Genomic DNA, 27,729 nt, shown 5'->3' with positions numbered 1-27,729 from the left:
CGGTTGTGCACCTGATCTAGTTGGCTTTTAAAATATTCAAATTGAGGTAAAAATAAACACACAAAAGGGCTCGAGATCATCCCCACCTAATAAAAGAAAAAAAATAAAAAAAAATACTGCAAGTTCTGCTTTCGGCCTCCAAATACAAATACTACGGGGCATACCCCGGATAAATATATACAAAGTCTACGGGGCATTCCCCTGAAAATAAACTGAAAGGGGACGACCTCTCACCTCGGATCAAACAAAAATCCTAAAGATTGCCTACCCAAATGTGGTCGGCCTAAGCATGCTCCTAGCGGACAATGTAATAAAAGTAAAATAAACAAAACTAAAAGAAATAAAAATTAATTTCATGCTTATTTCTTTTTAACTTCTTATTTCATGCATTTGACCAAGCCCGATCCTAAAAACATGAGAACGATTAATTACTAGTGGGCTTTGGTCGTTCCCCACTCCCACGACCCGACAATCATTTAAAGAGACACCGGCTAATCTAATAAAGTAAGCATCTCAAACATACAAATTAGAAGGAAACAACAATTAACAATTAAAAGAAAATAAATGGTGGATCCAAATATGATAAGAGCCTTAACTTCCCCTACTAACCTATGTCAATTTTGAAGAGCGAACAAACTGGCAGAAACTTTAGGCTATAATTCCCGTAAAAATTGGCCTGGCATGTAATGACTCTACCAAAACTCAAAGATCCAGCAAATCATTCAAAGACAATGATCAAACTACTGAATGACTATAATTGAAGCAAATGCCTTTTGAACATAATGGAACTTTAATGGACTCATCGAAAGTACTAACTTTGAAACATATAATCGTAAACTTCACTTTCAGATAAAGATAGGTGCAAATTAATTAACTTCAAATAAGGAAAGAAACTGCTAGGGTGTCAACGTGCTTAAAAATATTGATTAATCCAAATTAAGGTGACGATAGTTAAACCCATAACAGAAAAGATATCAAGTCGTCCATCATAAGCTCAGTTCAAAAAGAGGAAGACAAACGAAAACTTTCTGAATATTGCACATGAATGCACCAGTTTTTCCCGTTTGATCAACAATCGCAAAATCAAACAAACCTCAGTTAGACACATAGACTACCCAGCAAATCAAAACCAATGCGAACCAACAATGCGGAATTTGCACTCAAAACTGTGCAGATCTGCTGCCTAAACAGTGCAAAATAGGGCAGATTTTCAGCAGCCTAACATTCCAGACAAGTGTCCAAAATACTGCAGGTTATCGGCTCAATTGACTGCTCAAATCAACTATTCTCAACAGCTCAAAAGAGCAGAATTCTTGCAGCAGTAACAAATTTTCGAGCAGGAGATGGACTTCAACTCGAGTTCTCATTTCAAGACATAAAAACTCTCAAACTTCATGACACCAATGATACCTTCTAATGACATTTAAACACGACGAACTTGAAGAATAATGACGAAGGATTCACGTCAAAGCATCCAGACTGTCTAGACAGGACTTTTGTGAACGTGAACATTAACTCCTATGGCCTACAAGTGAAGCTAAATATGTGTCGACTCACAAGTTTAAGAATGAACCAAGCACACAAGTTAACCTAGCATTAAGTCATGACTATAGAAGAAACAGAACCATTAATCCCAATTTAGAATCACTGAATATTCAAACTACCAAAACATGGACATGATTATACTGTAACAACAAGAAAAGCACAATAATGGGCCATGATCCGCTCGACAATAACACAACCATCTGACCTTGATCAAAATATAACAAACCAAACAGATTCAAGCTCAATTACCATTCACAAACTAATGAACCAGTTCGACAAAGATGAATAACCACTAGAGAAAGCTTCAAATTAGTTTCAGGCTAAACTTAGCAAACAAACGAGACAAACTTACAAAAACGCAGCCAACGACTCGGACATCTTAAACTAAACAAATCTGAACTTGAAAGATACTTCAACATATAATGAAAGCTAAGAACATCCAAAGCATAGAAGGTAAATCACTCAAATCAATTTCAGTTAACTTATTCGAACCGATTCTCAAATACTCTATAAATTAGATCAACTTAGCACTTATCATACTTGGATCCACATGAAAGCAGTAAAGGATGAGGTATGAACCTGAAAACTGAAATTTTGATTATCCCTTGATGTTAGAATGTGGTACAAGCAGCAGAAAACTCGGCAACAAGCTTGAAAGGAAAATCAGCTACTGAAATCCGAGACTTAAAAGGAGCCACGAGCTGACCTCGAACGACATCTTCAACTCCACGGCAAACCTCAATCAAACACCATAGTTGAATTCCGAATCCGAAATAGAAATGAAGAAAACATAATCCTTTTTTTTCTATTTTTTGACTCTTGATATCAAACTAAGAAGAAAAACAGAACTGATACATTTTTTTTTTGGCAGAATCTCAAACGAAAAGGCAAAAGAAGAAAGCAAAAATCCAAAACAACCCCTAAAACCCTAGTTTTCTTCTATTTTTCCCAAAAAAATCCCCAAGAAAGAACAAGAGCTTTTTTTTTTTAATTTTTCTCCGATTTTTCAGTCTCTGCCTCTATCTCCTCTGATTTCTCTCTTTTATAGTTCAAAATCGAACAAATGGAGGGTCTAGATTGACAGTGATTCAATCTACGACCTCCATTTATTCGATTCCAACTTAGAGAGCAAGAAAACGCGATAATAATGATGAGATTCGTTAGGATTTCGCTACGTGGAAGATGGAACGAAAGGAAGGGGGGCCATAGGGGACCAGTGATGACATGGAAGGCAGGAAAAATTTTCGGTGGGTTTTGGGGTGGTCGGCGACGGGCAGAAGTTTGTGAATGGGTGGGGGCGCCGTTTGGGTTAGATAGAGATAGGGTTGGGGTTTTTTAATATTAGTTTTATATATTTTGGTAGGGAGGAATTGTGGTCGTTGGATCAAGTAGGAATAAATGGATGAGATTGAGTAATGGAGATCCGGTGGGGCGATCCGGTTTGGATGGGTCACAGGCTAGGTAGGGGGAAAGGGAATGGGCTGCCCCAATTTTGGGCTTCCTCTTTCCCGAAATTAAACCTGTTAATCGGGCCGCGCTGACCCGTTTTCAACCCGCTTCGGCCCGGGTCAGCCCGGTTTAGCCCGTTACTGTAGCTTATAGGTGCGGGCTGGGACGGTTGGGCGGGGGGCGGGTTTTAGACGAATACATTTTGGATATCGGTGCACCGGAACTCGCTAAGCCCGCTAACCCGTTAACAGGTTGTAAACGGGCTGCAGCCCGGTTCAGCCCGGTATTCGTTACAATTTTTTTTATTTTTTTTATTTTTTGGTCCGTTGCCAACGGTCAAATTCAGAAATGACCATTGGGAATAGCCAAATTTTGCACAAATGGCCATTTCGGCCTCCCCCATTAAAAAAATAGCCCTTCCACCCCTAATAATTGAAAAATTACAAATTTAATCTTTTAAAACCTATAAATAGCCCCTCTTCTTCTTCATGTTTTCTCACAATTCACTCTATTACTACTCTAATTCTCTCTTGATATTATTTATTATTGTTCTTAAATTTTCAGTTACTTATTATTTCAAGTTTCATCAAATATTTAGTTTATCCATTATAAAATTATTATTATCAAATATCAAGTATTCAAGTGAAGTGTGGTATCAAGTACTATCAAGTATCAACTTTCAAGTTTCGGTCTATCAATTGAAGTTTGATTTTTGATATCAAAATTAGTGCGGCATCCGGAATTCCGGTACACTCGTTCCATCTCTTTCTCTTATTTGGTTTACACTTATTTTATTATTTAGAATTATTAATTTAATTTACATAATGTATTTACTTAGAGCAACCAAAAAAGCGTGCACTAGTAGAGGTGGTAGTGGTAGTAAGAAAACTTCCAAAAGATCAAGAAGTGGTGTTGGTTCTTCTAGTAGCTTTACACATATTTCTGAAAGTTCACCTGAAAATTTAAATGTAGATTATGAGCGAATGCAAGAAAATTATGGTATAGATGATGATTTAGATGATATTTTAGATGATATTCAATAACCCGATAATCTTGAAACACCACCACCTACACCTGGTAATGCTAGTCAAACTCAAAATATTAGGGGTAGAACAAGTAAGTCTCCCCTCCTTATTAAGAAGAATCGAAGATTAAGAAGTAAGTGTTGGAATTTTATTGACAGACTAGAAGATCAAAAAAATTATGTAAAATGTAAAATTTATAATGAACTTTATAAACATAAGCCTGATAAGGGAGGGGGAACGGGTCAACTTCGTAGGCATCTGGTGTTGTTCTTCGCGTCCGTGAGGGTCCTCTTGCGTTCGCGAAGAAGGATTTGGCTTCTGGGATTTTGTTCTTCGTGTTCGCAAAAAGAGCCTCGCGTTCGCGAAGAAGAAGAATTTTTGTTGCGCAGGTCTTACTTCGGAGGCTCATATCTCATAATCTATAAGGAATTTGGAGATGATCCAGAACTGAAAGTTATAGCTCTTTGTTTCTCATTTTTAGAAAGGTAAACCATTTAGCATTTAGATTTGTGTACGAAAAGTTATGGCTGGTACACTACAGGCTGTACGGGAAGATGAAGAAGAAATTTGTGTTGTACAGGGCTGACTTTGGCAGCTTATATCTCAAAATCTATAAGGAATTGGGAAGTTGCCAAAACATGAAAGTTGTAGATCTTGGTGTCTAGTTTTCAAAACATTAAACCATTTGTCATTTGGTGCTTCTTACGAAAAGTTATGGCTATTATACTAGAGGCTGTCTGAGAAGAGTTTGAAAAATAATTTTTGGGAATTTTCTTCTTCGCGAACGCGACGGGGGTCTCGCGAACGCGAACAAGAGTCGTCTGGGAAGTGTATAAGTGTAAAGAAACAGGTTTGGCTCATTTCATCTCATTTCCTCCATGGGAGCCGACCTAGGAGCGATTTTGGAGCTCCATTTTCATCATCCATGTCAAGTTTTGGAGCGTTGGGCATCGGTTTGAGTCGTCAGAAGGGCTTGGAAGCCGGATATGGGACTTCGGAGCGAGGTAAGTCTCCTTTCTAACCTTGTAAGGGGGAATTAACCCCATAGGTGAATTGAATGATTATGTGCTTCTATTTGAGGGGCTACGTACGCACGAAGTGACGAGAGTCCGTACGTAGCTACTAGCTATGCCTATGTACGGGTAGTTTTAGGCTTACATCATGCCTTGTTGATATAGTTATTGATTTATATTTATTGCTTGCCTTGAGAGGTAGCGAGATTGAGTTTCCTTATTAAATGTTCTGAAAATAGTGAAATTGAAGAATATAAGATTTAAAAGGTTTCATTTGAACTTCGTATTTTCGAAAAGAATTGAGAAATATTATAATAGCTTAAGAAAATCTATGTGTAACCGCGTCGCAGGTATGTTTCGTGAGCGGGGTAATTTCCTTAAAAAGATACAAGCTGAATTTCCCATATTTTAAAAAGAAGCAAGAAAAAGATATGATTTAGATGTTAAAATTATGTTTGACCGCTTTGCAAGTATGATCCGCGAGCGGGGTGATTCCTTAAATTTATATTTGACCGCGTCACATGTATGATTTGCGAGCGGGGTATTTCCTTCTACTACTCTTGTGGGATCGGGTCGTTCGCCTCGGCAGGATTTATATACCACACTCTCATGGGAGCGGGCCGTTCGCCTCGGCAGGTTAATAGATGCATCTATGGTTCGCGCCGTGCGACCCTCGGCAGTGCACAATTTACTTTTATGTTGGATTTGGCCGTACGCCTCGGCATTTCCTATATATATACATCATTCTTATGGAAATCGTGCGTAATATTTGGCTAGAAGCCGGTGTATCTTAGGGTTTTTCCCTGATTTGATTTATGACAACCTCTTGATGATATCCACTGTATCTATATATATGCTCTGGTTACAGAGGGAACTTGCTAGCTGAGAGCTTGAGTAAAATTATAAAGAAGGGAATTGTATCACGTATTTTGTACTTGCTTATTTCATATATTTACTCTGTTTCATATTTATTCACTTTATTATTGTACCTGATATTATTGGACCACTAGTAAGTGTCGAAGTGGACCTCTCGTCACTACTTATTCGAGGTTAGACGGGATACTTACTGGGTACATGTTGTTTTCGTACTCATGCTACGCTTGATGTGTATTTTTGTTGCACAGGCACAGGTATGTCCAGTGGCCTCGTTGGGCGTAACAGCATGGATGATACAGAGATTTAGGTGAGCTTCATCCTCGAGACGACTCGCAGCCAGCAGAGTCTCTTTTAGTGTATTATATTTACTTTCTTTCCAAGTTTGTATTCCGGACAGCTATTGTACTTTATTAGATTTCCTAGTAATTGCTCATGCACTTGTGACACCTGGTTCTAGGATGATTTCGGGATTATTCAGTAATTTTGTAAAGAGATCATTATTTATTCAGTGAAGTTTATTATTCGTTGTTTAATGTTTAGCGGAAATGATTTTGAAAATATTAAAACGAGAATTTACTAGTTAAATGGTGTTGGCTTGCCTGACAGTGGTGTCCGGCGCCATCACGACCCTTAGTGGATATTGGGTCGTGACAACATGGTATCAGAGCACTAGGTTCCCTCAGGACTCACGAGTCATGAGCAAGTCTAGTAGAGTCTTGCGGACCGGTACGGAGACGTCTGTACCTATCTTCGAGAGGCTACAGGGCTGTTAGGAGCACTCCCCTTCTTGATTCCTCATCGTGCAGTTTGATTCCTTTTAGTCTTATGCCCTTGTTTCCTTCCTACTCAATCTTATGCGACGCGAAGTGCTTACTATAAATTGGGAATTGAGGAATTGAAATGGTACTGCAGATGTGGTGTGGGATGTTTCCTCCTGCGTATTTGACTGGGCAGCGAAGGATGAGGAAGGGCATGTGGGAAGTGTCTTGTGGTGATTGAACTCCAAGAAGGCCAAGTGTGGGAAACAGGAGTCGAGTAGTTGCTTAAAGGAGTGAGTTTGACCAAAGTGGGAGAGTGGTAGAGCAGCACAGGGGTTCTATGGTAGGATGACTACGTGCCTTGGGAGGAGTTTAGAGTGAATTGGAATTCAAGGTGGTCAGTAACTGGGTCTACGGGCTTGATTTGAAATATTGGCTGTCATACGACGGGAAATTAGGTGAAACAGAAAGGAGTTGCTCGATATGAAGAAGTTTACAACATGACTTTGGATGGGTTACTGATTTTGCAGTAAGTGTACCCAGTGCAGCGACGTTGGAAGATGTCGGCATGTAATTTTCCCAGGTGGGTTATCTCCTGTGAGCAGGTCAGCAGCCGCGTGGTTGACGAAGCTTCAACGAAGAATTCTACAGGCTATTCGGTGAGAGTTAGAATATGTAAACGCAGCTAGTGATTCAGACTGCTCATGGAATGGTTAATAGGAAGGTTTCGAGGAATTTGGTTGATTGGTTGTGCAAGATCATTTCAACAATGAAGAAAGAATCTTGGCGGGTTCCAGAGTTGTGTAATAGTGGCTTCAAGCTAAGTGGGAGAGTCCCACCGCCTACGATTGGGTTGCATGGTTATCTACTTGTGAGGTTCGGGTTATCGGCATATTAGTGAGTTATTTTAGCTTAGGGAAAAGAACATAAGTGGTAATTTGAGCAAAGTAATTGATAAAGGTGTGCTATAGTTGTCCTTATTGACTCATGTTCAGGCTTTGGGAAGTGATTCAGTCGGGTGCTTCATTAAAATGGGTGTTTATGTGCTAGCGGAGCCTTGAAGTTGATTATATTCGGGACCAAGCCAGAGTGGGTGACTCTCAACAACGGTCCTAGTGAATTCAAAGGTCAAAAATATGGATTCAAGCCCGCGGTATGGTTAAGAATCGAGCTTTTGTAGCAGATTATGATAACAGGCTCGGAATGTTCTATGATGTTTTCGACTTGCAGTGTAGCATTGGGAGGAAAAAGAGAAAAAGACTTCGGATTTTTGGAGGAATTATCAGAATGGGTGTATCAGTTGAAGATGCGAATGTGCGTGCAAGGAGGGTATGAAACAGTTCATGGGTTGGGAGACAATGTGGTCTCATGGAATGGGGTCACTCAAGGTGAGTGCGGATTTAGGTTGGTGATGTAAGGAATGGAACTATTATTATCTCTAAGGCAAGTTAAGGATGAATTAGAAGAAGTTAGATTGGTTAGCCATGGTTGAATTGGCATAGTGGTGGCGGTACGTGCGAGGCTCGACGGCCGCCGTAATTGATTTTATTTGGAAGTATTCAAGTATTATGGCCTGTTATGTGTAGGCGGATCCCGGAAGGGTTATGGTGGTTTAGACCACTACTTGAGGATTTGAATGTTCTACGGTTATGAGAAGTTACTCGCGTGTTGCTATGGTTCTCTTGGAATGAGTTAAGTAAAAAGTTTCTAGGTGATGAAATGTTTACCATATTAGTGGTTCAGGAATTATGATGAAATTCTTGTACTGTCGCATATTGGCTTGTTAGGTGCAGTGAGCGGTATGAAATTTGAAGGTGAGGATCAAGGTTGCGGTTTGATGTTTGACGAGGATGTAACAAGCTCGGACGAGCATGAAGGGGATTTGGATGTTTGGAGTAAGCTGGTATTGTCTTCAGCGTCACCTGAGATCAGTGCCTTGTGCAAGAGGCTTCGTGTATTGATTTGCGGATCCTCGATTTGCTTCACAGCGTTAGTGTGGCCGGTAGTTTAGGTGTGCAGACTTGTCACCCGGTGCGCAAAGTCGTGGAAGCGTGTTCCACGGGAAGATTACATAAAGGTGACATGAAGTCACTTGATTGATTGAAGAATTAAACTAAGTATGAAGATTGTGGCGATATCGTTAATTTGAGAAATTATGCCTGGAGGGCACTCGGTTTATTGGGTTGTGGACTGTGGGGGTCTGCTCCGGTCATGATGGATGTTCTTGTTAGTTATGGGAAAAGGGGGTTATTATGAACCCTTGGAAGGTTATTAGCCTAGTACGATGCGGTCATCATTGGCTCGAGGTCGGTGGGTGGATTTAAATATGAATATGGGCCCTATATCAGGCCAGATGTGTATATTTCAACATAGCACTCCTTATGGAGGAGTTTTTGGACGTTGGATGTTATCCCGTCGTCAGCTATTTCATGTAATATTATATTATGCCGTGTGAGTTGTGAGACAGCTTGATAAATTTCTTATGTGTTGAGGTTCCGCGTAGAGATGATGTTATGTGAGCAGGATGGCTCTTGAGATTCAGATCATATATCGCACCTCAGTTGTGCTTGAGTTTTGTAACGTATGGCGCTATCTGTCTCTCCAGGGATGGTATTATGCACTTCGCGTGCTTGTGATCGATATCCGGTATTTAGTAGTAATGAGCAATTTAGCTCAGTGTGTATCTCCTTATGTGTATTTTATGTGTCGATCGGGTAGCACGCCGCCACAGGGATGTTGTTTGGATCGGGTTGCACGCCACAACGGTGTGATGTTGAATACAATTTTCATATTTTATCTTTTGTGTGTTTTGTTTCCCATTTTCTGAGGAAAGCTCATATTAGTTGCGTGAGTTGAGTAGTCCCCTCCAGGGTTCATTTTTCTTATGTATCACGTTCAAGTTTGTAGCTTATTGGCACGTTGTGGCATCACATGAGACTTTTGGTAATGTCTGGGGTGGCTTATTGCCTGAGCAGTTCGTACTGGATGAGACGAGATTATTGGATCTAAGGTCAGTGCAATCGGATTGTGTGAAGTATATCAAAGAGCAAATACCACTATTTGGTTCAGAATGAGGTAATGGTTCTTGTCAGGAGTATAGACTCAATGATTTGTCGACTTGGCAGCTGGTTATGAATTTCTACACACCTCTTCCGTCGTGGCGGTATTGTAAGAGTTAGAACAGCACTCATATATGTCATGGGGTGCATTGTGAGCATCAGATTCAGGGAATTTCGGCTATTATGATCAGAGAGTGCTATTATGGGCCTGTGAATGATGTGGTAAATGGTGTGAATTCAGCAAAGGTATACATTCATGTTCTGGTACATCATGTGGTGATTGATACAGTGTTCGTATGTTGGAAGCAGGCCTGGCAGAGAATTGCGGATGTTGAAACTGGGCTCTAAGGCTTATTCGCCTAAATAAAAGAGGAATATCTTCAGATTTGATCGAGTTCATGTGCTCAACTGAGTTGTGGTATCACGGGTAGGTGCACGAGGTGTTAAACAATAATTTCAGACAACTTCAGTGCAGTTCTCAGCACGTTCGAGGACGAACGTATGTTTAAGTGGGAGAGAATGTAACGACCCGACCGGTCGTTTTGAGCTCTAGCGCGTCGTTCAACAATTTGAGGCCATGAGCAGCTTCACTTCAGGTATTATGACTTGTACGCGTGGTTGGAATTGAATTCCGGGAAGTTCGGAGTTGATTTGGAAAGAGAATTCCCATTTCGAAAGCTTTAAGTTGGAAGAATTGACTAAGATTGGATTTTTGAGTAAACGACCTCGGGATCGGGATTCGAAGGTTCCAACAGGTTCGTATGATGATTTCGGACTTGGGCGTATGTCCGGATCGAGTTTTGGAAGACCCGGGAATATTTCGGCACCTATTGTTGAAGTTGGCATTTTTTAAAGAATTTTATAAGTTTGGGTTGAAGTGCGTATCAGTGTTATCGATGTCCATTTGGGATTCCGAGTTTGGGAATAGCTTTGTATGGTGATTCTGGTGTTGGGAGCGCGATCGGAAGTGAATTCGGAGGTCCGTGGGTCATTTTGGAGTCATTTGACTAAAGATAGAAATTTGAAGGTTTTGAGGAGTTTGACCGGAAGTGGACTTTTTGATATCGGGGTCGAATTTCGATTCCAGAAGTTGGAGTAGGTCTGTAATGTCGAATATGACTTGTGTGCAAAATTTGAGGTCAATCGGACGTGATTTGATAGGTTTCGGCATCGAATATAGAAGTTTGAAATTCTAAAGTTCATTAAGCTTGGATTGGAGTGCGATTCATGGTTTTAGCATTGTTTGATGTGATTTGAGGCCTCAAGCAGGTCCGTGTTATGTTATGGGACTGGTTGGTGTAATTGGATGGGGTCCCGGGGGCCTCAGGTGTATTTCGGGGTGGTTTTGGATTATTTCGGGCTGTTTTGCTATAGCTGATGCTGGTGTCTGGTGTTGTTCTTCGCCTTCGCGAAGAAGGATTTGGCTTCTGGGATTTTGGTCTTCGCGTTCGCGAAGAGAGCCTCGCGTTCGTGAAGAAGAAGAATTTCTGTTGCGCAGGTCTTACTTCGGAGGCTCATATCTCATAATCTACAAGGAATTTGGAGATGATCCAAAAATGAGAATTGTAGCCCTTTGTTTCTAGTTTTTATAAAAGTAAACCATTTAGCATTTGGATTTATGTATGAAAAGTTATGGCTAGTACACTACAGGCTATCCGGGAAGATGAAGAAGAAATTTGTGTTGCACAGGGCTGACTTTGGCAGCTTATATCTCAAAATCTATAAAGAATTGGGAAATTCCAAAAACATGAAAGTTGTAGATCTTGGTATCTAGTTTTCAAAATATTAAACCATTTGTCATTTGGAGTTTGGTACAAAATGTTATGTCCATTATACTATAGGCTGTTTGAGAAGAGTTTGAAAAATGATTTTTGGGAATTTTCTTCTTCGCAAACGCGACGGGGGTCTCGCGAACGCGAAGAAGAGTCGTCTGGGTAGTGTATAAGTGTAAAGAAATGGGTTTGGCTCATTTCATCTCTTTTCCTCCATGGGAGCCGACCTAGGAGCGATTTTGGAGCTCCATTTTCATCATCCATGTCAAGTTTTGGAGCGTTGGGCATCGGTTTGAGTCGTCAGAAGGGCTTGGAAGCCGGATATGGGACTTCGGAGCGAGGTAAGTTTCCTTTCTAACCTTGTAAGGGGAAATTAACCCCATAGGTTAACTGAATGATTATGTGCTTCTATTTGTGGAGGCTACGTACGCACGAGGTGACGAGAGTCCGTACATAACTACTAGCTATGCCTATATCAGGGTAGTTTTAGGGTTACATCATGCCTTGTTGATATTGTTATTGATTTATATTTATTGCTTGCCTTGAGAGGTAGCGAGATTGAGTTTCCTTATTAAATGTTCTGAAAATAGTGAAATTGAAGAATATAAGAACTAAAAGGTTTCATTTGAACTTCGTATTTTCGAAAAGAATTGAGAAATATTATAATAGCTTAAGAAAATCTATGTGTAACCGCGTCGCAGGTATGTTTCGCGAGCGGGGTAATTTTCTTAAAAAGCTACAAGCTGAATTTCCCATATTTTAAAAAGAAGCAAGAAAGAGATATGATTTAGATGTTAAAATTATGTTTGACCGCGTCGCAAGTATGATCCGCGAGCGGGGTGATTCCTTAAATTTATATTTGACCGCGTCACATGTATGATTCGCGAGCGGGGTATTTCCTTCTACTACTCTTATGGGATCGGGTCGTTCGCCTCGGCGGGATTTATATACCACACTCTCATGGGAGCGGGCCGTTCGCCTCGGCAGGTTAATAGATGCATCTATGGTTCGCGCCGTTCGACCCTCGGCAGTGCATAGTTTACTTTTATGTTTGATCGGGCGGTGCGCCTCGGCATTTCCTATATATATACATCATTCTTATGGAATTCGTGCGTAATATTCGGCTAGAAGCCGGTGTATCTTAGGGTTTTTCCCTGATTTGATTTATGACAACCTCTTGATGATATCCACTATATCTATATATATGCTCTGGTTACGGAGGGAACTTGCTAGCTGAGAGCTTGAGTAAAATTATAAAGAAGGGAATTGTATCACGTATTTTATACTTGCTTATTCCATATATTTACTTTGTTTCATATTTATTCACTTTATTATTGTACCTGATATTATTGGACCACTATTAAGTGTCGAAGTCGACCTCTCGTCACTACTTCTTCGAGGTTAGACGGGATACTTACTGGGTACACGTTGTTTTCATACTCATGCTACGTTTGCTGTGCATTTTTGTTGCACAGGCACAACTATGTCCAGTGGCCTCGTTGGGCTTAGCAGCATGGATGATACAGAGACTTAGGTGAGCTGCATCTCTCGAGACGACACGCAACCAGCAGAGTCTCTTTCAGTGTATTATATTTACTTTCTGTCCAAGTTTGTATTCCGGACAGCTATTATACTTGACTAGATTTCCTAGTAATTGCTCATGCACTTGTGACACCGGGTTCTGGGATGATTTCGGGATTATTCAGTAATTTTGTAAAGACATCATTATCTATTAAGTGAAGTTTATTTCATTGTTTAATGTTTAGTGGAAATGATTTTGAAAATATTAAAACGAGAATTTACTATTTAAATAGTGTTGGCTTGCCTAACAGTGGTGTCCGGCGCCATCACAACCCTTAGTGGGTATTGGGTCGTGACAGTAATTCTAATGTGCGGGTAAAAAATTACGTGCTTACATGCGCGCATGCTTAATGTTAGGGCTCGAGCAACCTATGCGAGCACGGTGCATCTGACCGTTTGACCCTTACTATATTTTCCTATCGAGACCCCATTGTCACGAAGTAATTTCCTTACAACAAAGCAGACATTCGAGGGTAATGCTTAGGGAATCTCGGATACTGTTGAATTGCTCTAAGTTAGCACGAACAACGGTTGCCTCATTAAAACCTCGCCGGAAAAACCCATTTGGGACAAAACCCAGTCTAAGGGAAAAAGAGTGCAACGCATGCTTTAAGATCCAAAGCTTCGTGACGATCCTTGTCGATAACCTGCAAGTGTTCGTCGAAAAAATAGAAAGGATAAGGTCGTACCTTTATTCGGATTTTGGATATTTAACGTGATCTTCCTTGGCATCAAGCCCCCGTGAATTTTGACCTCGATCATTTCTCTCCTCTCATTTCGTGTGAAGCTTCGCCCAGACCCGCTGCCTCTACGGTCTCCGTTGTACGGTTAATATCGATCTCTATTCGACCTCGGCTCTTGATCAATGTCCCTTTTGATCCTATCCATGGGACTGCTAGGATAAACGGACCCCAAAGGAGTCCCAGTTGATCATCCTCGACCCTAATCTTTGACTGATATCGATTATGTACGTCGGCCCAAGTGACAGCCGGGTACTCGATTAAACTTTGCTTCAACTGCTGTGAAGCTATGGAACTCTGAGTATTGAGACCTTAAGTGAAAGCTTGAACAGCCCAGTCATTGGTGACCGGAGGCAAATCCATTCTCTCCGCTTGGAACCGGGATACGAATTCCTTGAGCATCTCGTTATCTTTCTGCCTTACCTTGAAAAGATCCGACTTCCTCGTTGCATTTTAATGGCTCCGGCATGTGCCTTTACAAAAGAATCTGCAAGCATAGCAAACGAATCAATAGAATTAGGTGGTAAGTTATGATACCATATTAAGGCACCCTTTGATAGAGTCTCCCCGAACTTCTTCAGCAGTACGGATTCAATTTCGTCCTCTTCCAAGTCATTTCCTTCGATGGCGCACGTATACGAGGTGACGTGTTCATTCGGATCGGTCATCCCATTATACTTGAGGATCTCGGACATACGGAACTTCTTGGGGATTGGCTTTGGAGCCGCACTAGGGGGAAGGGTCTTTGCACGAACTTTCTAGAATCTAGTCCTTCCAATATCAGCGATGCCCCTGGCATTTGGTCAATCCGGGAGTTGTATGTTTCTACCCTTTTATCATTTGCCTCGATTTCTTTTCTCCTAATTCAATCCATTTAGTGAGCTACTCGAGCATGTTCATAATAGCAGGGTTAGTCCCCAAATCATTGGCGTTCGATCTCTCCGGTATAGGTTCGGCCCTGCGAATAGTTTCTGATTTTGGCTCTGGTTCAATCCCACTTGGTGCTCGATGCTGATTCTGTAGTTGCGCTATAGCGGCTTGTTGATCCTGTAGCATCTCAAATATCAATTGGAGGCTAACTCCACCATCTTCTCCTCACTTGTGTACCTTGACCACCTGATCGAACTTCCCTGCGTACGCTACCTTCAGGATCAACGCCCAGATTTGCATTTAGGGCGACATGCGAACTGAAATCGATGGGGTCCGCGATTGGTACTCTCTCATGGCCCACCTGAGGCATTTCGATCCCTGGGGCGGCTACATTATCGTTTTCTCCATGAAGACCAAGGTTGGTGTTTGTATGAGTGGGAGCTGCTTGAGAGCTTGACATGTTTTATCCTGAAAATAAAAATACTTGACAAGAACAAGCGTAAAGTAGTGTGTGTTATCGGAATTAGTATTGAATAATCACTATTATCCGTAGTCCCACGGTGGGCGCCAAACTGTTTACCCTAAAATTTGGGTAATAATTAAATTTATTATGTGGTTTTAAGGATATGTGATTTCATCCAATACCAATTGTTAATTAAGAAAATGAGAGGTAGAATTGATCTGTAAATAATCCAAACCAGTATGCAAATAGAGCTTCAGCCTTGAATTAAAATACCCTCGAGGTGATGACAGTATAAGAACAGTAAAGATTAAATAAATTGATGAACAAGAGTACGAGTCAGAAAAAAAGAGCTATATTGCTTTTGTTTCAGTGAATAATGATGCCTACAAATGATTGCAACTCCTCTTTATATAGTAGAGGAAACCTAATTATGGTATGTCTCTAATTACAGAAGGAAATATTGTAAACAGCTAATCAACCGCTTCTGATTTGGTCCGTTTCGAGATTCACGCCACGATCCTCGGCCAATCACGGATATCTCGCTCTTCCCGTTACTAAGCTATCCCATATGTTACTCGAAGTCTATCTCCCCTGGCTTCGATTGATACCGACCTCGATCTTGAACTCGACGCCTTAGCTCTTCGATGCAACGTCCTTGTTTTGATCAAATAGTGAAATCGGGTAGCCCCGATTTTGACCATATACAAAATACAAATATTTGAATAAGAAAGCAAGAAAAAATTTTAGAAATAAACGGTGGAGAATGAAAAAGGGGTTTTGTTTTGAGCTGAAAAGTTTCTCTCAATTAGTACGAGAAGATATTAAAGCTTTAGGATTTAAGAAATTAGCAATAACAGAAAGTTTCGGGAGGAAAAAATAGCGAATTCCTCCATCATTGTCGGCGCCAGTTCGGAGGAAAAAAAGCAATTGAGAACCGTAAACGCTAGCAGCTTCCATTGTAGCTGCTGTGTTGCACTTTCAGGTGAAGAAAGAGGGAAGTTTCGGGATCTTATTACTGCGAAATGCGTACAGTTAAACACAAAACCCCTTAAAATTTGATTAAATCTTGAGCTAGCTAGGTTGGGCGAGCAGAAGGGTTCAGATGGTCTTTTTTTTTTAATCAGAATGATACGTGTCACTTTTTAATTGGTTTTTTAGGCAAGTGTAATTTATTAAGGATAATTTAAATAATTTAAATGGACGGTTTATTTATTTCGCCAAAAAAAAATTGAAATATGTATAACAACCCCAATAAAGAAAAAAAAAATAGCCACCTCTGCCTGTAGTATTCAAGAGCCCTCACAATCCTAACAATTCCCAACCCTCAGAAATGGCGATCGCTAATCTACAAAGATTCGCCTCGCAAATCGTCCGAAACCCATCTCTTTCCTCCACCTTCAGAGCCTCAATCACTCGCTCTTCCGCCACATCATCATCCCCCTCCCGCTCCGCCTCCGCCAAAGTCGCTGATCGGATCGTCAAGCTCTCCGCCGTGGACCCAGACGGCCACAAACGCGAAATCATTGGGCTTTCGGGTCAAACACTACTCAAAGCCCTAACGAATCACGGGTTAATTGACCCGGATTCGCACCGACTCGAAGACATTGACGCTTGTTCCGCTGAATGTGAGGTTCACATTGCTCAGGAATGGCTCGAGAAGCTTCCACCGGCCACGTATGACGAGCAGTATGTACTGAAGAGGAATTCTAGGGCTAGGGTTTTGAATAAGCATTCGAGGCTTGGTTGTCAGGTTGTGCTTTCGCCCGAGCTTCAAGGTATGGTTGTTGCTATTCCTGAACCTAAACCTTGGGATATTCCGTAAGTAAAGTTGCACTGGAAATTTCTGTAAGGTTTCGAGCAATGAGATTTTAGTGTTTTCAGATAATAATTTGCGGAGCGTTAATTTTCGGTTTGACATCTGGTGATCATGTTTTGGATATTTTGTGTGACATGATGTGTAAGGTTTTGAGCAATGAAATTTTAGTGTTATGAGATAATAATTTGCGGAGCATTATGGTACTTGATAATGTTTTGAATATTTCGTGTGACATGACATGTCAACATTGTCTGAAAGTTAGCAACTTTGGTTGCCTGATATTAATGTATTTCAGTTCCTGTTGGATTTTTCTGTATAGCTCCTATGCAATCACATACTTTGAAGGTTTTCGAGTTTATGTCTTTATGAGGATGTGTTTGCTGAAGTACTTGATAAAGTAATGGGTATGTTGAATTTGATAAGAACGTTTTCAATTTAAAATCAATACACCTTTGTTGCCCAAGGTCAAGAGAATAATCCCTCGATGTGGATGTCACTTGTGGTGATTGTATTCTATCAGTGTTGTTATTTCACTAAGTACAATATGTGGAACCAAGAATTATCCGAGGGCTAACTAGTGCATGTTTCGGAACTTGGTGATGATGAGCGCACCCCTGAAACTGTTAATAGGCTCAAGAACAAAATGCTTGAAGTAGCAAAAATAATCCCGGGGGCAAGAAAGACTTCAAGATTTCACTTATTGATGTTTGCTCACCAATGCTATATAACAAAATCTGTTATATATATGTGTAGAGAATGAATTGATAGAACTCCAGATAAAGATACTTTTTGTTATTGGGGTTACATGTGTACTGAGTTCACAACAGTTTAATTGTTAGAAGTCGGCTTTGGCATTAGTGACCCCAAAGATATTTCTTAGGAATTAGTATCAGCTAGTTCAGACTATATCTACCCAAAGTTGCTTTAAATTCATAATCTCCTACTTGGCCCTTGTACATAGAAGCCTTTGTAGATTACTCTCCAATCAAGAGGGTTTTGATATATATAAGTGAAAAAGAAAGTATCTGTTTAATTCTGTTTCTTGGTAGAGATCTTTGCGATAAAAGAGAGCTCTGAAGCCTTATTATGCAAATCAAAGGGCGATAATTCCCATTCATCTGCAATAGTAGTATTTGATAACCAATATCAACATGATCTTTGCTAAAACCTTCCAAACTTAGCTATTTACAATTATCTCTTAATGAGTGATTGCGCAAAATCTTCTATGGTGGGTGGAAATTACATACCTGTGCAAAAAATGAATTAATTGGTATATGAAAGCGTTAAAAGAAAAGGAAATATAGCCTTTATGAAAGAAGTAAAGCGACAACTATGATGCAACTGAGTAAGCAATAAGCACTACGAAAGCTTTAAGAGAAGAGAGTGCTGCAATAACGGACATGTCTGTCTTCAGAAAATATTTACGATGGAAAATTATTTCAGAACATTAACTGGTGTTCGGCTGGGCATTAGTATATGTGGATAGTAACCATAGAATGTGGGGAATGAGATAGGGAATGTTGTTCGAAAAAAAATTTGAGCAGTGAAAGGTCGACAACATCTACATGTTAGAGTCCGGATCTTGACAGAGGTAAAAAAAGGTTAGGTTACTTTCTGCCCATCTGCATAAGCCTAGATAGATAGAGTTACCGATTACATATGCTGATGGAACAATACAGGCAACAGTGGAATAGTCGAGGTGTGCATGTTGGTCCAGACACCACCACTATTAATTGATGTCTACATGATTGAAACAAGTGACATGGAGCAGGAGCAAGAAAGACATCGGTGATGAATAATCACGTGAGTCATTTTCTAAATACACTCTACGAGGAGAGTTGGCTAAAGTTCTGAAGAACCCAAACTTCTAATAAGATTCTAATATCAAGAAGTATAAACTTTACTCCTAGAACATTAAACAAAAATAAGCTGCTTCCTATATTAACAGATTGACGTGTTGCCTAGTTATATAGCAAGTCCGTGCTGCCTTTCTTGGCGTAAAGAGAAACTCTGATAATTCACTAAAACCTTTATACATTTTGAGCTTGACCCTGATGAATGATAGCAAAGTACTTATCACATATATCTGGGCAGAGCTTTGTAGCTCCTGACCAGCTTTCCAAGTGGGGTCTGAGGTATGGCTGTCTCCCTGGACAAAAAAGCCTCTGATATTCTCCAATACATGTATGAAATTTGATTGTCTAGACTCAACAATTTCAACATGTTCTGTACTAATCGGTATTGGAGGAGCTATGCTATCTTCTAAGTTGTCTTCTGAACATGGTCAGTAATAAGGTCTTTTATCATGGTGGTCGATAGTTTAGATTCCTAAGCAGTTAGGGCATACACCATGTTTTTCCTACCTGTTGCTACTTCCAATTGCTTCGTAGTTTGCAAATTTAGTTAAGTTATGGCCTTTGGCTTCGCCTTGCTATATTTCTGGATTTCTTCCATCGGCATGGGCTTCAAGAGAACTTTCTCGGTGCCAAACAAATATTTATTGGTGTTGCTTTTGCTCCAATGATGAGCATCTCTATTATATAACCAAGGGGGATCAAGAAGGAGGTATATTACTTTCTTGGACACCATGTACGTCATCCTTATAAATGGCATAAGCAGTTGAAGTCGGTGCACATATATTATTAGGAACTGTCTTATGTGTCCATGCAAACTTGTGGGGTTGTATATGTGCTTCATCTTTGAAATCTTGGTGATTGAGGGTTGATTGAGATATAAGGTTCATGCAACTTATGAGATATAAGGTTCATGCAACTTATGCCAGGGAAAAAAAGCAGTACATAATCGTCCTTTCTTAGTATCCACTTTTGGAGTGGCTAACAGATGTTATACCAAAAAATGTTGCTTGTAATCCTCTGTCATTTTTAAATTCTCCACCTCATTTTCCAGAGTGCTTTATTGTATCTGTTTGTCTGGTCATTCATTTCTCCATTTGCTAAGATTGCTAATATGCAGACTCTTTGGGAGGAGGTGGGCATTGAAAAGCGTAAGCACCGTCTAGCTCCATAGTTGAGCATTTCCCTTTTTTGCTTGACTCGTTCTAGCAATCCCCTTACAGTTAGAACTAGCCATCAAGTGTAGGTTCTGTCTTCCTGGGCTGTTGGCTCGGACTGTTTGAATTTTGTCCACCTTCATAGCCATTTGCACAGATTGGAAAAAATATTGGTCAAAGTGAATGTCGTTTTTATTGACTTTGGGTGATGGACATGCCAAAAAGCGGCAGGATTACCTATTTCATTTGTTTGCTGTGTCGGATGGTTTAACGGCATTTCTCATACGAGTAATCTGATCTAAAAAGGTTTTGAATGAATTGAAAGTACTTGGGATTCTCTTGCTTCAAGATGTGAGTCGAGTTTGTGAGTTGTAAACAAGGAAAGATGAATCGAACCCAGCAGTTTGGAGATACTGTATGCACTGGGAATAGATGATAAAAAAGTGAATGTTCCAATTGAATGAAGGAGATGAGATAAGCAAGATGTTCTCTTTTAATGCCCAGACGGGCTAAACATCGAGGAACCACAAGATATTTGCTGATGCTGACTTATGACGGGTGACAGAATAAGGCGGCCACAAGCACATGAATTGGTGCTTACAGGTTCACTAGCCTGAATCTTCTATTAAGAAGATGCATTCTAGTTCTTTGATTGAGTGTAGATCACTATAGATACATGATGCATTCTAGATCCTTTCTGATTGTCGATGGTGGAGCATTTTAAAGTGGAAATCTGCAGTTTGAAGGATGCAACAGAATTTTTTTTTATGGCCAAAAACAACAGCATACCTAGTATAATCCCACAGGTGGGGTCTGGGGAGGGTAGTGTGTACGTAGACCTTACCCCTACGTGAAGAAGTAAAGAAGTTTTTTCTGATAAGACTCTCAGCTTTTTATGGCCAAAAGAAACAAGAATAACCACTCAAGACTAGAACACAAGTTCATATTCATCTCAAGGGTGTGTCTACGATCAATGGAGTGGATGAAAATCATAGAAGATTAGCGTTCAAATTCTAGCGGAGACAAAATACAACTTGGATATTTTCTTTCATCCGTCTAAGCATTGTTGAGTGAAGTTATCGTCTTTAGCGGGTACTCCAAGGAATAGTTGAGGTTTGTGCAAGCTTGCTTGTATATAAAACTCGTTTGTGCTTTTGTTCTTTCAGCTTTACAAATTCTGAACATTACGCAATATTGGTAACTTCGTCCTAGTTGATCATTGAATACGGATTGGTATATAGCCAGCTTATTGGAAACTGTTGATTATATGAGGCTTAAATTTTTAAAAGAACGTTATAATATATGTCTTTATTTAAAGTCTATTTTTCTAACTTTTTGAGATACAAAGTGTTAATAAATTTTTTTATAGTCGATTTTTTCTAATAATTCATTTTTAATTGATAATACTGCCAACTCATTTAAACTTTTTTGAGATATTGTTAATTTTAGATATAATTTTATAGAGTAATAGAAGTATAGAACTATTGGAAGCTTAAATTTCTTGGAGAAAGAAGGTGAGTGAGAATATTAAAGAGAAAGACAGAAAATATGTAGGGGTTCCTGAAATATGAAGAAATCCGGAAAAGAAAGATTGACTTGGACAAATTAAGAAAGGGAGAGTAAAATTTTCACACGTTATCTAATGAAGGAGTAAGAAGTGGAAAATTGAAACGTTGGGAAAACTATTTATCTACCCATGTTTAAGTAAGTCAAATTATTACTTTATTTATGTATCTAAAGAGCTTTCTTTCCTTCTATATTAAAAACTCTACTTTTGTGTTAAAAGTACTAAATATTATTTTTTAAATACATATAAACCCATTATTTTTTTAAAAATAGAGCCCCCAAAATTTGGGGGCCTAAGGCACAAGCCTGGCTACTCAACACATTAGAGCCGGCCCTGAACAAATATACAACATCCATACTCCATTTTTTCGAATTTTTTTATTTTGTGCCTCACACAACTGACGCTAGTTGTGTGAGGCCTCTTTTTTGTTTCACAACTGTGTTGGGACCACAGTTGTGAAATAAAAAAAAAGCCTCACACAACTAATGCCAGTTGTGTGAGGCACACCATAAAATCACTCAAGACTTTCTTAGCACTTGAACTACTCATAGTCATCTATTTACGGGTTTGCTCTCAATAGTCGATAAATTGGACTTTTCATTTTTTTTTTTTTAATAGATTTCAAGGGCTATAATTCTCATTCAAAAACCATAACCAATTTTGAAGTTAGACTTTGTTTCACTTGTTGGAATCTTTAGCTCGTTGCATAGTCTCCACTCTTTCTTGTTCTTAAGGGTCCGTTAATCTCCGAACTACCTTTAGTTTCAATCTCAACCTCTTCAAATATATACTATATATTTTGAACCAAGAATTTCTGACTTGTCATCATATCAAACACCTTTTTTGAGACAGCCTTGATGGTGAAGCAAAGATTTTCTTGTTGAAAGGAAGACTTTAAAAAGTGCACCATTAATGCCCATGGGACTGACAAGACATCTTATGGTTAAAGAAGAAGTAAAGCTGCTCTTGAAGTGACTGGCCATGGTGGAAGAAGCAGTGGCCATTTGGCAAGTTTTGTTACATATCCTGTGGTCTGAATTAAGGGGTCTTGAAATGTAACAAAAGATGCATCAGAGAGTAGTAGAGGGAAATGAAGGGCATCATGAGTAGGCCAAAAATATCATCTGCTCACAAATTCGTGGTTCTAAGGTAGAGTTCTTATACCTGGGGCCTTGTCATTTAGCAGGGATGGAGCAGGAATTTAACTAAGGAGATTCAGCATATAATTATATAAAAAATATGACGTAGTAGAACAACTGGAAAATAATAAAATTTACCACTTTATATTACCTTAAAATTAAGTTATATCCACCGTATTAGAGAAAAGTTTTTTAATTGCTCTGTGTAAATTGACTGCCTCCAACATTTTTTCCGTCCTCTGTTGACTTCTAACAAGCAGCATATGAGAAGAACCAAATATCAAGAAATGACCGAGAAATATGTTTATAATAACATAAACGACAGTGCATACTGCATATATTAAAAGACCACAGTATCAGCTGTTACATCAGAATAAAAGTTAACAAGGCTACTTCAGTACTAGTTAAGCAAAGGGTTAACACTAACAGCTAAAAGGATCTTTAGCAAAGTTAACTGATCAGTGCAGGTAAGTAGCCTGGTAATGGTAGCCATTTCCAAAGAAGTTGCCATGCCCAGGAGGAAGGCTGTAGGGGGTACCAAGGAATGATGGGACGTGGGTGTCGGTTGGTAGGGGGTAAGCATATGGTCGGTCATACATGTATTGAGGATACCTATCGGTCATTCTACTAGCATAGAAGTTCTTGTCAGTGGCAACGTTAGCGACTCGAGCTGCTCCATTTCCTACACAATTGGCACAAGGTCTCTTGGGTTGAGGTTTCGCAACTTCAGTTGCCCTTTTCTTGTCGGCCTTTTCTTTCTCCAGCTGGAGAACCCTTTTCTGGAGAGGATCCACAGGGTATTGCGCCTCAAGCTTATGTTCTTCGATGCATTTAATCACAGCCTTCAGTGCAGTTAGCTGCTTCTCATTGACATCATTCTGGAACAAAGAAGACATTTTTATTGTTGGTATGTAGAAAGAGTTGCTTTCGAAAAGAAATTCTCATTAAGGAGAGGTAACTGTATCGGCTGCATAACTCCAGCTGACCAGCATTTGTTCGACAAATCCAAGGGAACTAGAGGAGAAAGGAATTCTTGCACACAAAGAACAATACAGTAAAATTTGTGCATTTCAAAATATACCAAAGCGCAGAGTAAAAACCTGTGGAGTAGGTGATGCATTTCCAGATTTGACAGGTGAAGATGCTTTGCTTGCTTCATTCAAGTAGGATTTTAGCACAGAAACAGGTGAAAACTGGTCGGTCAGCTGGAAAGCAAAAGCTAGATTAACAGCATCTATATGCCTTCCATTATTAACCAACACGTTAATAACACCTGTAGCAGAAAGCAAATAAATGGGTTAGAATCTGAAGAATATGAGCCGACCTGAACTCCTAGACCCATATCCAGCAGATGACAGGAAATACTTCTCCACGGTAGTAAAAGGCTAAGAATAGGCAATTATCTCCCAGCACTGTGATACAGTGTTAGATGTGTGTGTCTGTGTGTTACATGTACATCTCTTGGGGCATGACATGAGGTTGCACAACTTTCCAAACCATTAAAGGAAGAAGAATAAGAGAGGAATAAAAGTAGATTATAATGCAACTTATCAACAAACAAATTCTTACCAGGTCAATACGATTTTTTCCCAAAATTAGAAAGCCTTTTGGTTAATGATACATTAAGCTTAGTACTATGACACGAAGAGGAATATATCATACACTAGCTACTAGACAACAAGATGAATCGCACCAGCAATTCTTAGGGCATGTACCTAATTTTCAATGTCCAAGAAAAAGAGTTCAACGAAATCTTAGGCAATCCTAACAGGAGAGAGTTTTTTGACTTCCTCTATCACCAAAGAGATTGTCCTAGTTTGCTTCCATAGTGTCAAAACACAACAATTTTTTGTTTTAAACTGCATAAGTTTGTAACATGTACTTCAACTAACTTTTAAGATCTATCACAATTTGTCTCTAATTTCTATCTGAAATTTATCAAACTGAAACCCCTCATAAAAACCTACAAGACTAGAATAAGATTGGAGTAGACGAACTGAGGAAGTAACATATGAAACTAGAAAGATGAAGTGACTCAGAATACTAGACGGGAGATTTAACGCTTATTGGCATCTCCCATTTAGTCCCATTTAGAGGCAAACTTCACGTAAGCATGCGGAGTCCAAATCAATCTCGATAAGGCCTACAACACTCTAAGAATCTAAGAATCTTCAACTGTGTAGACAGAACTGAAATACATTGATTTTAACTTTTCCAAATAACGATACCTTTTGGCCAGTCAAAGAACGCAGAAAAGAGAGAGAAGAAAAATAAAACGGAAACAAAAATAAAAAAAGAGGCTAGAGTTTTTGAGGAAGTCTTCAAAAATATAAGAATATAAAATCCTCAAAACCATTGACTCAGGTATTTGCAAAAACCAACCTGGCATTCTCTCAGACAGTCCAAGTGAACGACAGAGATCAGCTGTTTGGCGACGACGAGAAACCATGGGTATCAGCTTGTACAGGTCTTCCTGGTTAAAGTTGGAGTTAATACCAAAGGTAGCTAGAAGCTGTAAGAATGCATGAGCCTCCAAGGAATTCCCATTATTTGCATCAGCATCAAGCTCATCTAGCTTTGGTTTCCACTCCTTAGCAATTGCTTTTGCACGTTCCTTTACACTTCCTGATATTAAACTTGAGCTAGAATCCACTTCCAGGGTCGTTAATAAAATGCTAAGGCATTCCATCAGCATAATACAAGTCCGGCGAAGACCTAAAAGATTTGCATCTTTTTTAGCATCTGAAATTGACACTTCTGATGGGTAGAAACCCTTGAGCGAGTCCAGAACCAAAAAGGCAGGATCAACAGCAGCTCTTAAAGCAGGTGGAATTTCTTCCCTTACTGCAGCCAGGTTCTTGCGATTGTCTGATATAAATTTGTGAAGGCCTTCTGAGTCCATATCTTGGCATAACTTCACTAACTCTGGATAAAACTTGACTTCCCCAACATCATTCTTAAAAGGCTTGATATGATCCTCTGTATTATTATTCTCAAGTGGTATGAAATCAAGGGGCTTTGCTTCAAACATAGACGGCCCACCTTGCACCTCACAAGAAGGTTCCACAGAATACGGCTTCCTATGCTTCTCCAGAGCTTTAGTAATGGCAGAAACTGCTGCATCTCTTTTCTCTTGGAGGCTCTCAAGTGAAGCTTGCTCCTTCGAGATAACAGCTGCTTGACGCTTCTCCAAAATCTTTCTAGATTGAACTATTTTTGTTTCAAACTCCTTCTCTTGATCTTCCAGTTCAGTGAAACGCCTCTTCAAGGACTTCTCAAGCCCATGAAAATGCTCTTCAAGTTGCTTCCATTTCAGGTTTAGCGTAACAGCACGATGACTTTCCAACTCAGCAAATGCTTTCTGTAGCTGCTGTATCTTCGAGGTTGTGGAGTCCATCAGTGTCGTAACTGATTGTGTATCATCCATGGTAGAAATTCCTTAAAATGATATCAAACTTCAGTATGAAAAGTTTAAGAGATAAAATGTATGAAGCAACAAAAAGCTTCTACTTTTGTGAACTGAAAGAATGCCAAAAATTTTATTCTACACTTTGCAGCATAAACTCCAGACAATTTATTGACAGAGATGATAATTGATATCTATTCCCATACCTCTGAATTTAAAGGTAACATATTATCGATCAAAGAATAATAAAGAAACAAACAAATGGTTCAAAATTGGTTTTGGTATTAGAGCTAGAATATCAATTATGTGAATTCTCTATACCAATTCCGTTCTATTCAGTCCAATACCATTTTAGCACTGATAAATAACTTGTATGTATAGAAAATACTTCTTCCATCTCATTTTATGTGGTGGTGTTTGATTGACCATGGAGTTTAAGAAAGAAAGATCTTTGGAACTTGTAGTCTAAAACATGTCACAAACATTTCTATGGACATAAATCATATCATCAAGTGAAAAATGAAAATTTTAAAGTTATGTTATTTCTAAATATAAAAAGGTATATTATTCTTTTCGGGACAGACTAAAAAGGAAAGCCTAACACATAAAATGGGACTCAGAGAGCAAAAACCTCCTAGTTATCCATACTAACACACAAGTCTTCAAAGAGTAGAAAGATTCTCCGCAAATAATGGACACAATAATGAAAAAGTTTTTTTTTTTTTAAAAAAAACTCAACTTTTAACGATGCAAAAAAATAAAATAATAATAATAATAATAATAATAATAATAATAATAATAAGAAGAAGAAGAAGAAGAAGAAGAAGAAGAAAAGGCACAGAAATTAACATGAAGCACTTCAATTACTACACTAAGCAGAGCCAAAGAGAGCCGGTCGCAACATACCAGCGAAATATTGCACTCAAATTTCACCAAACGCCAAACAATAATATCCAGATCACAGCAAAAGAAAGAATGTCCAAAATCACCAAAATGAAACGAATAACAAAGCTAATTGCAAGATTGCGGAGCCCAAATGAGCACATAAAGCAGTAAATTTTCAACAATTTTTGTAAATTACAGCTAAAAAAAGCAATTCATTGACAAGCAAAGACTTGATCTGAAGATACTTGGTGAGAAAGTGACTGAAAAAGAAAGAGAAATTCAAAGTGAGAGAGCTTACAGTACTGGCGGTGAGAAATGAAGTGTCGGCGGCGGGAATTTCGCCGGAGAAATTAGGCCATTTTTGGGTGGCTGAGGGTTTTATGGTTGCGAGCGAATCCCTAAGAGAGAGAGAGAGAAAAGAGGAAAGTAAGAGAGAGAAAAGAAGAATGTTGACGACTGCTATTTACGACAGCTTCTGACATATACCACTCACACACATGCAGACACACTACATAAAGCACGCACACACACACTCTCTTCACTTTGCTTTTTCCCTTAAACACTCTCCATTTTGCTATTGACACACCAAGATATTATGACAAGGGTTGTTCATTCGGATCGGATATTCGAAATTTGAATCGATCTATTCAATTTCGGATTTCGGATTTTGTTTATTAAAATTTCGGATTTCGGACATTCGGATTGATATATTTTAATCCGATCCGATTTAAAATTCGGAATTATTAGGCAATGTA

The 27,729-nt window shown here is 39.3% G+C and overlaps 2 protein-coding genes across 2 annotated transcripts; one reads left to right on the top strand and one right to left on the bottom strand.

Annotated features, from left to right (window-relative positions):
• Nucleotides 1-16,395: 16,395 nt before the first annotated feature.
• On the top strand, nucleotides 16,396-17,325 carry LOC109217184 (putidaredoxin-like). The gene has a single exon (XM_019381409.1). The coding sequence runs from the start codon at nucleotides 16,482-16,484 to the stop codon at nucleotides 16,971-16,973; it is 492 nt and encodes a 163-aa protein (XP_019236954.1). The 5' UTR covers nucleotides 16,396-16,481; the 3' UTR covers nucleotides 16,974-17,325.
• Nucleotides 17,326-22,963: 5,638 nt separating this feature from the next.
• On the bottom strand, nucleotides 22,964-27,456 carry LOC109217183 (FRIGIDA-like protein 3). The gene is made up of 4 exons (XM_019381407.1): nucleotides 27,273-27,456; nucleotides 25,066-26,121; nucleotides 23,784-23,956; nucleotides 22,964-23,561 (listed from the first exon to the last, which is right to left on the bottom strand). Exons 2-4 carry the CDS (start codon nucleotides 26,108-26,110, stop codon nucleotides 23,142-23,144), a joined length of 1,638 nt encoding a protein of 545 aa, XP_019236952.1. The 5' UTR covers nucleotides 26,111-26,121; nucleotides 27,273-27,456; the 3' UTR covers nucleotides 22,964-23,141.
• Nucleotides 27,457-27,729: the final 273 nt, after the last annotated feature.

The sequence above is a fragment of the Nicotiana attenuata genome, unplaced genomic scaffold (genome assembly GCF_001879085.1).
Source record: "Nicotiana attenuata strain UT unplaced genomic scaffold, NIATTr2, whole genome shotgun sequence".
NCBI lineage: Eukaryota > Viridiplantae > Streptophyta > Magnoliopsida > Solanales > Solanaceae > Nicotiana > Nicotiana attenuata.
This window is presented reverse-complemented; position numbering and strand designations above follow the sequence as displayed.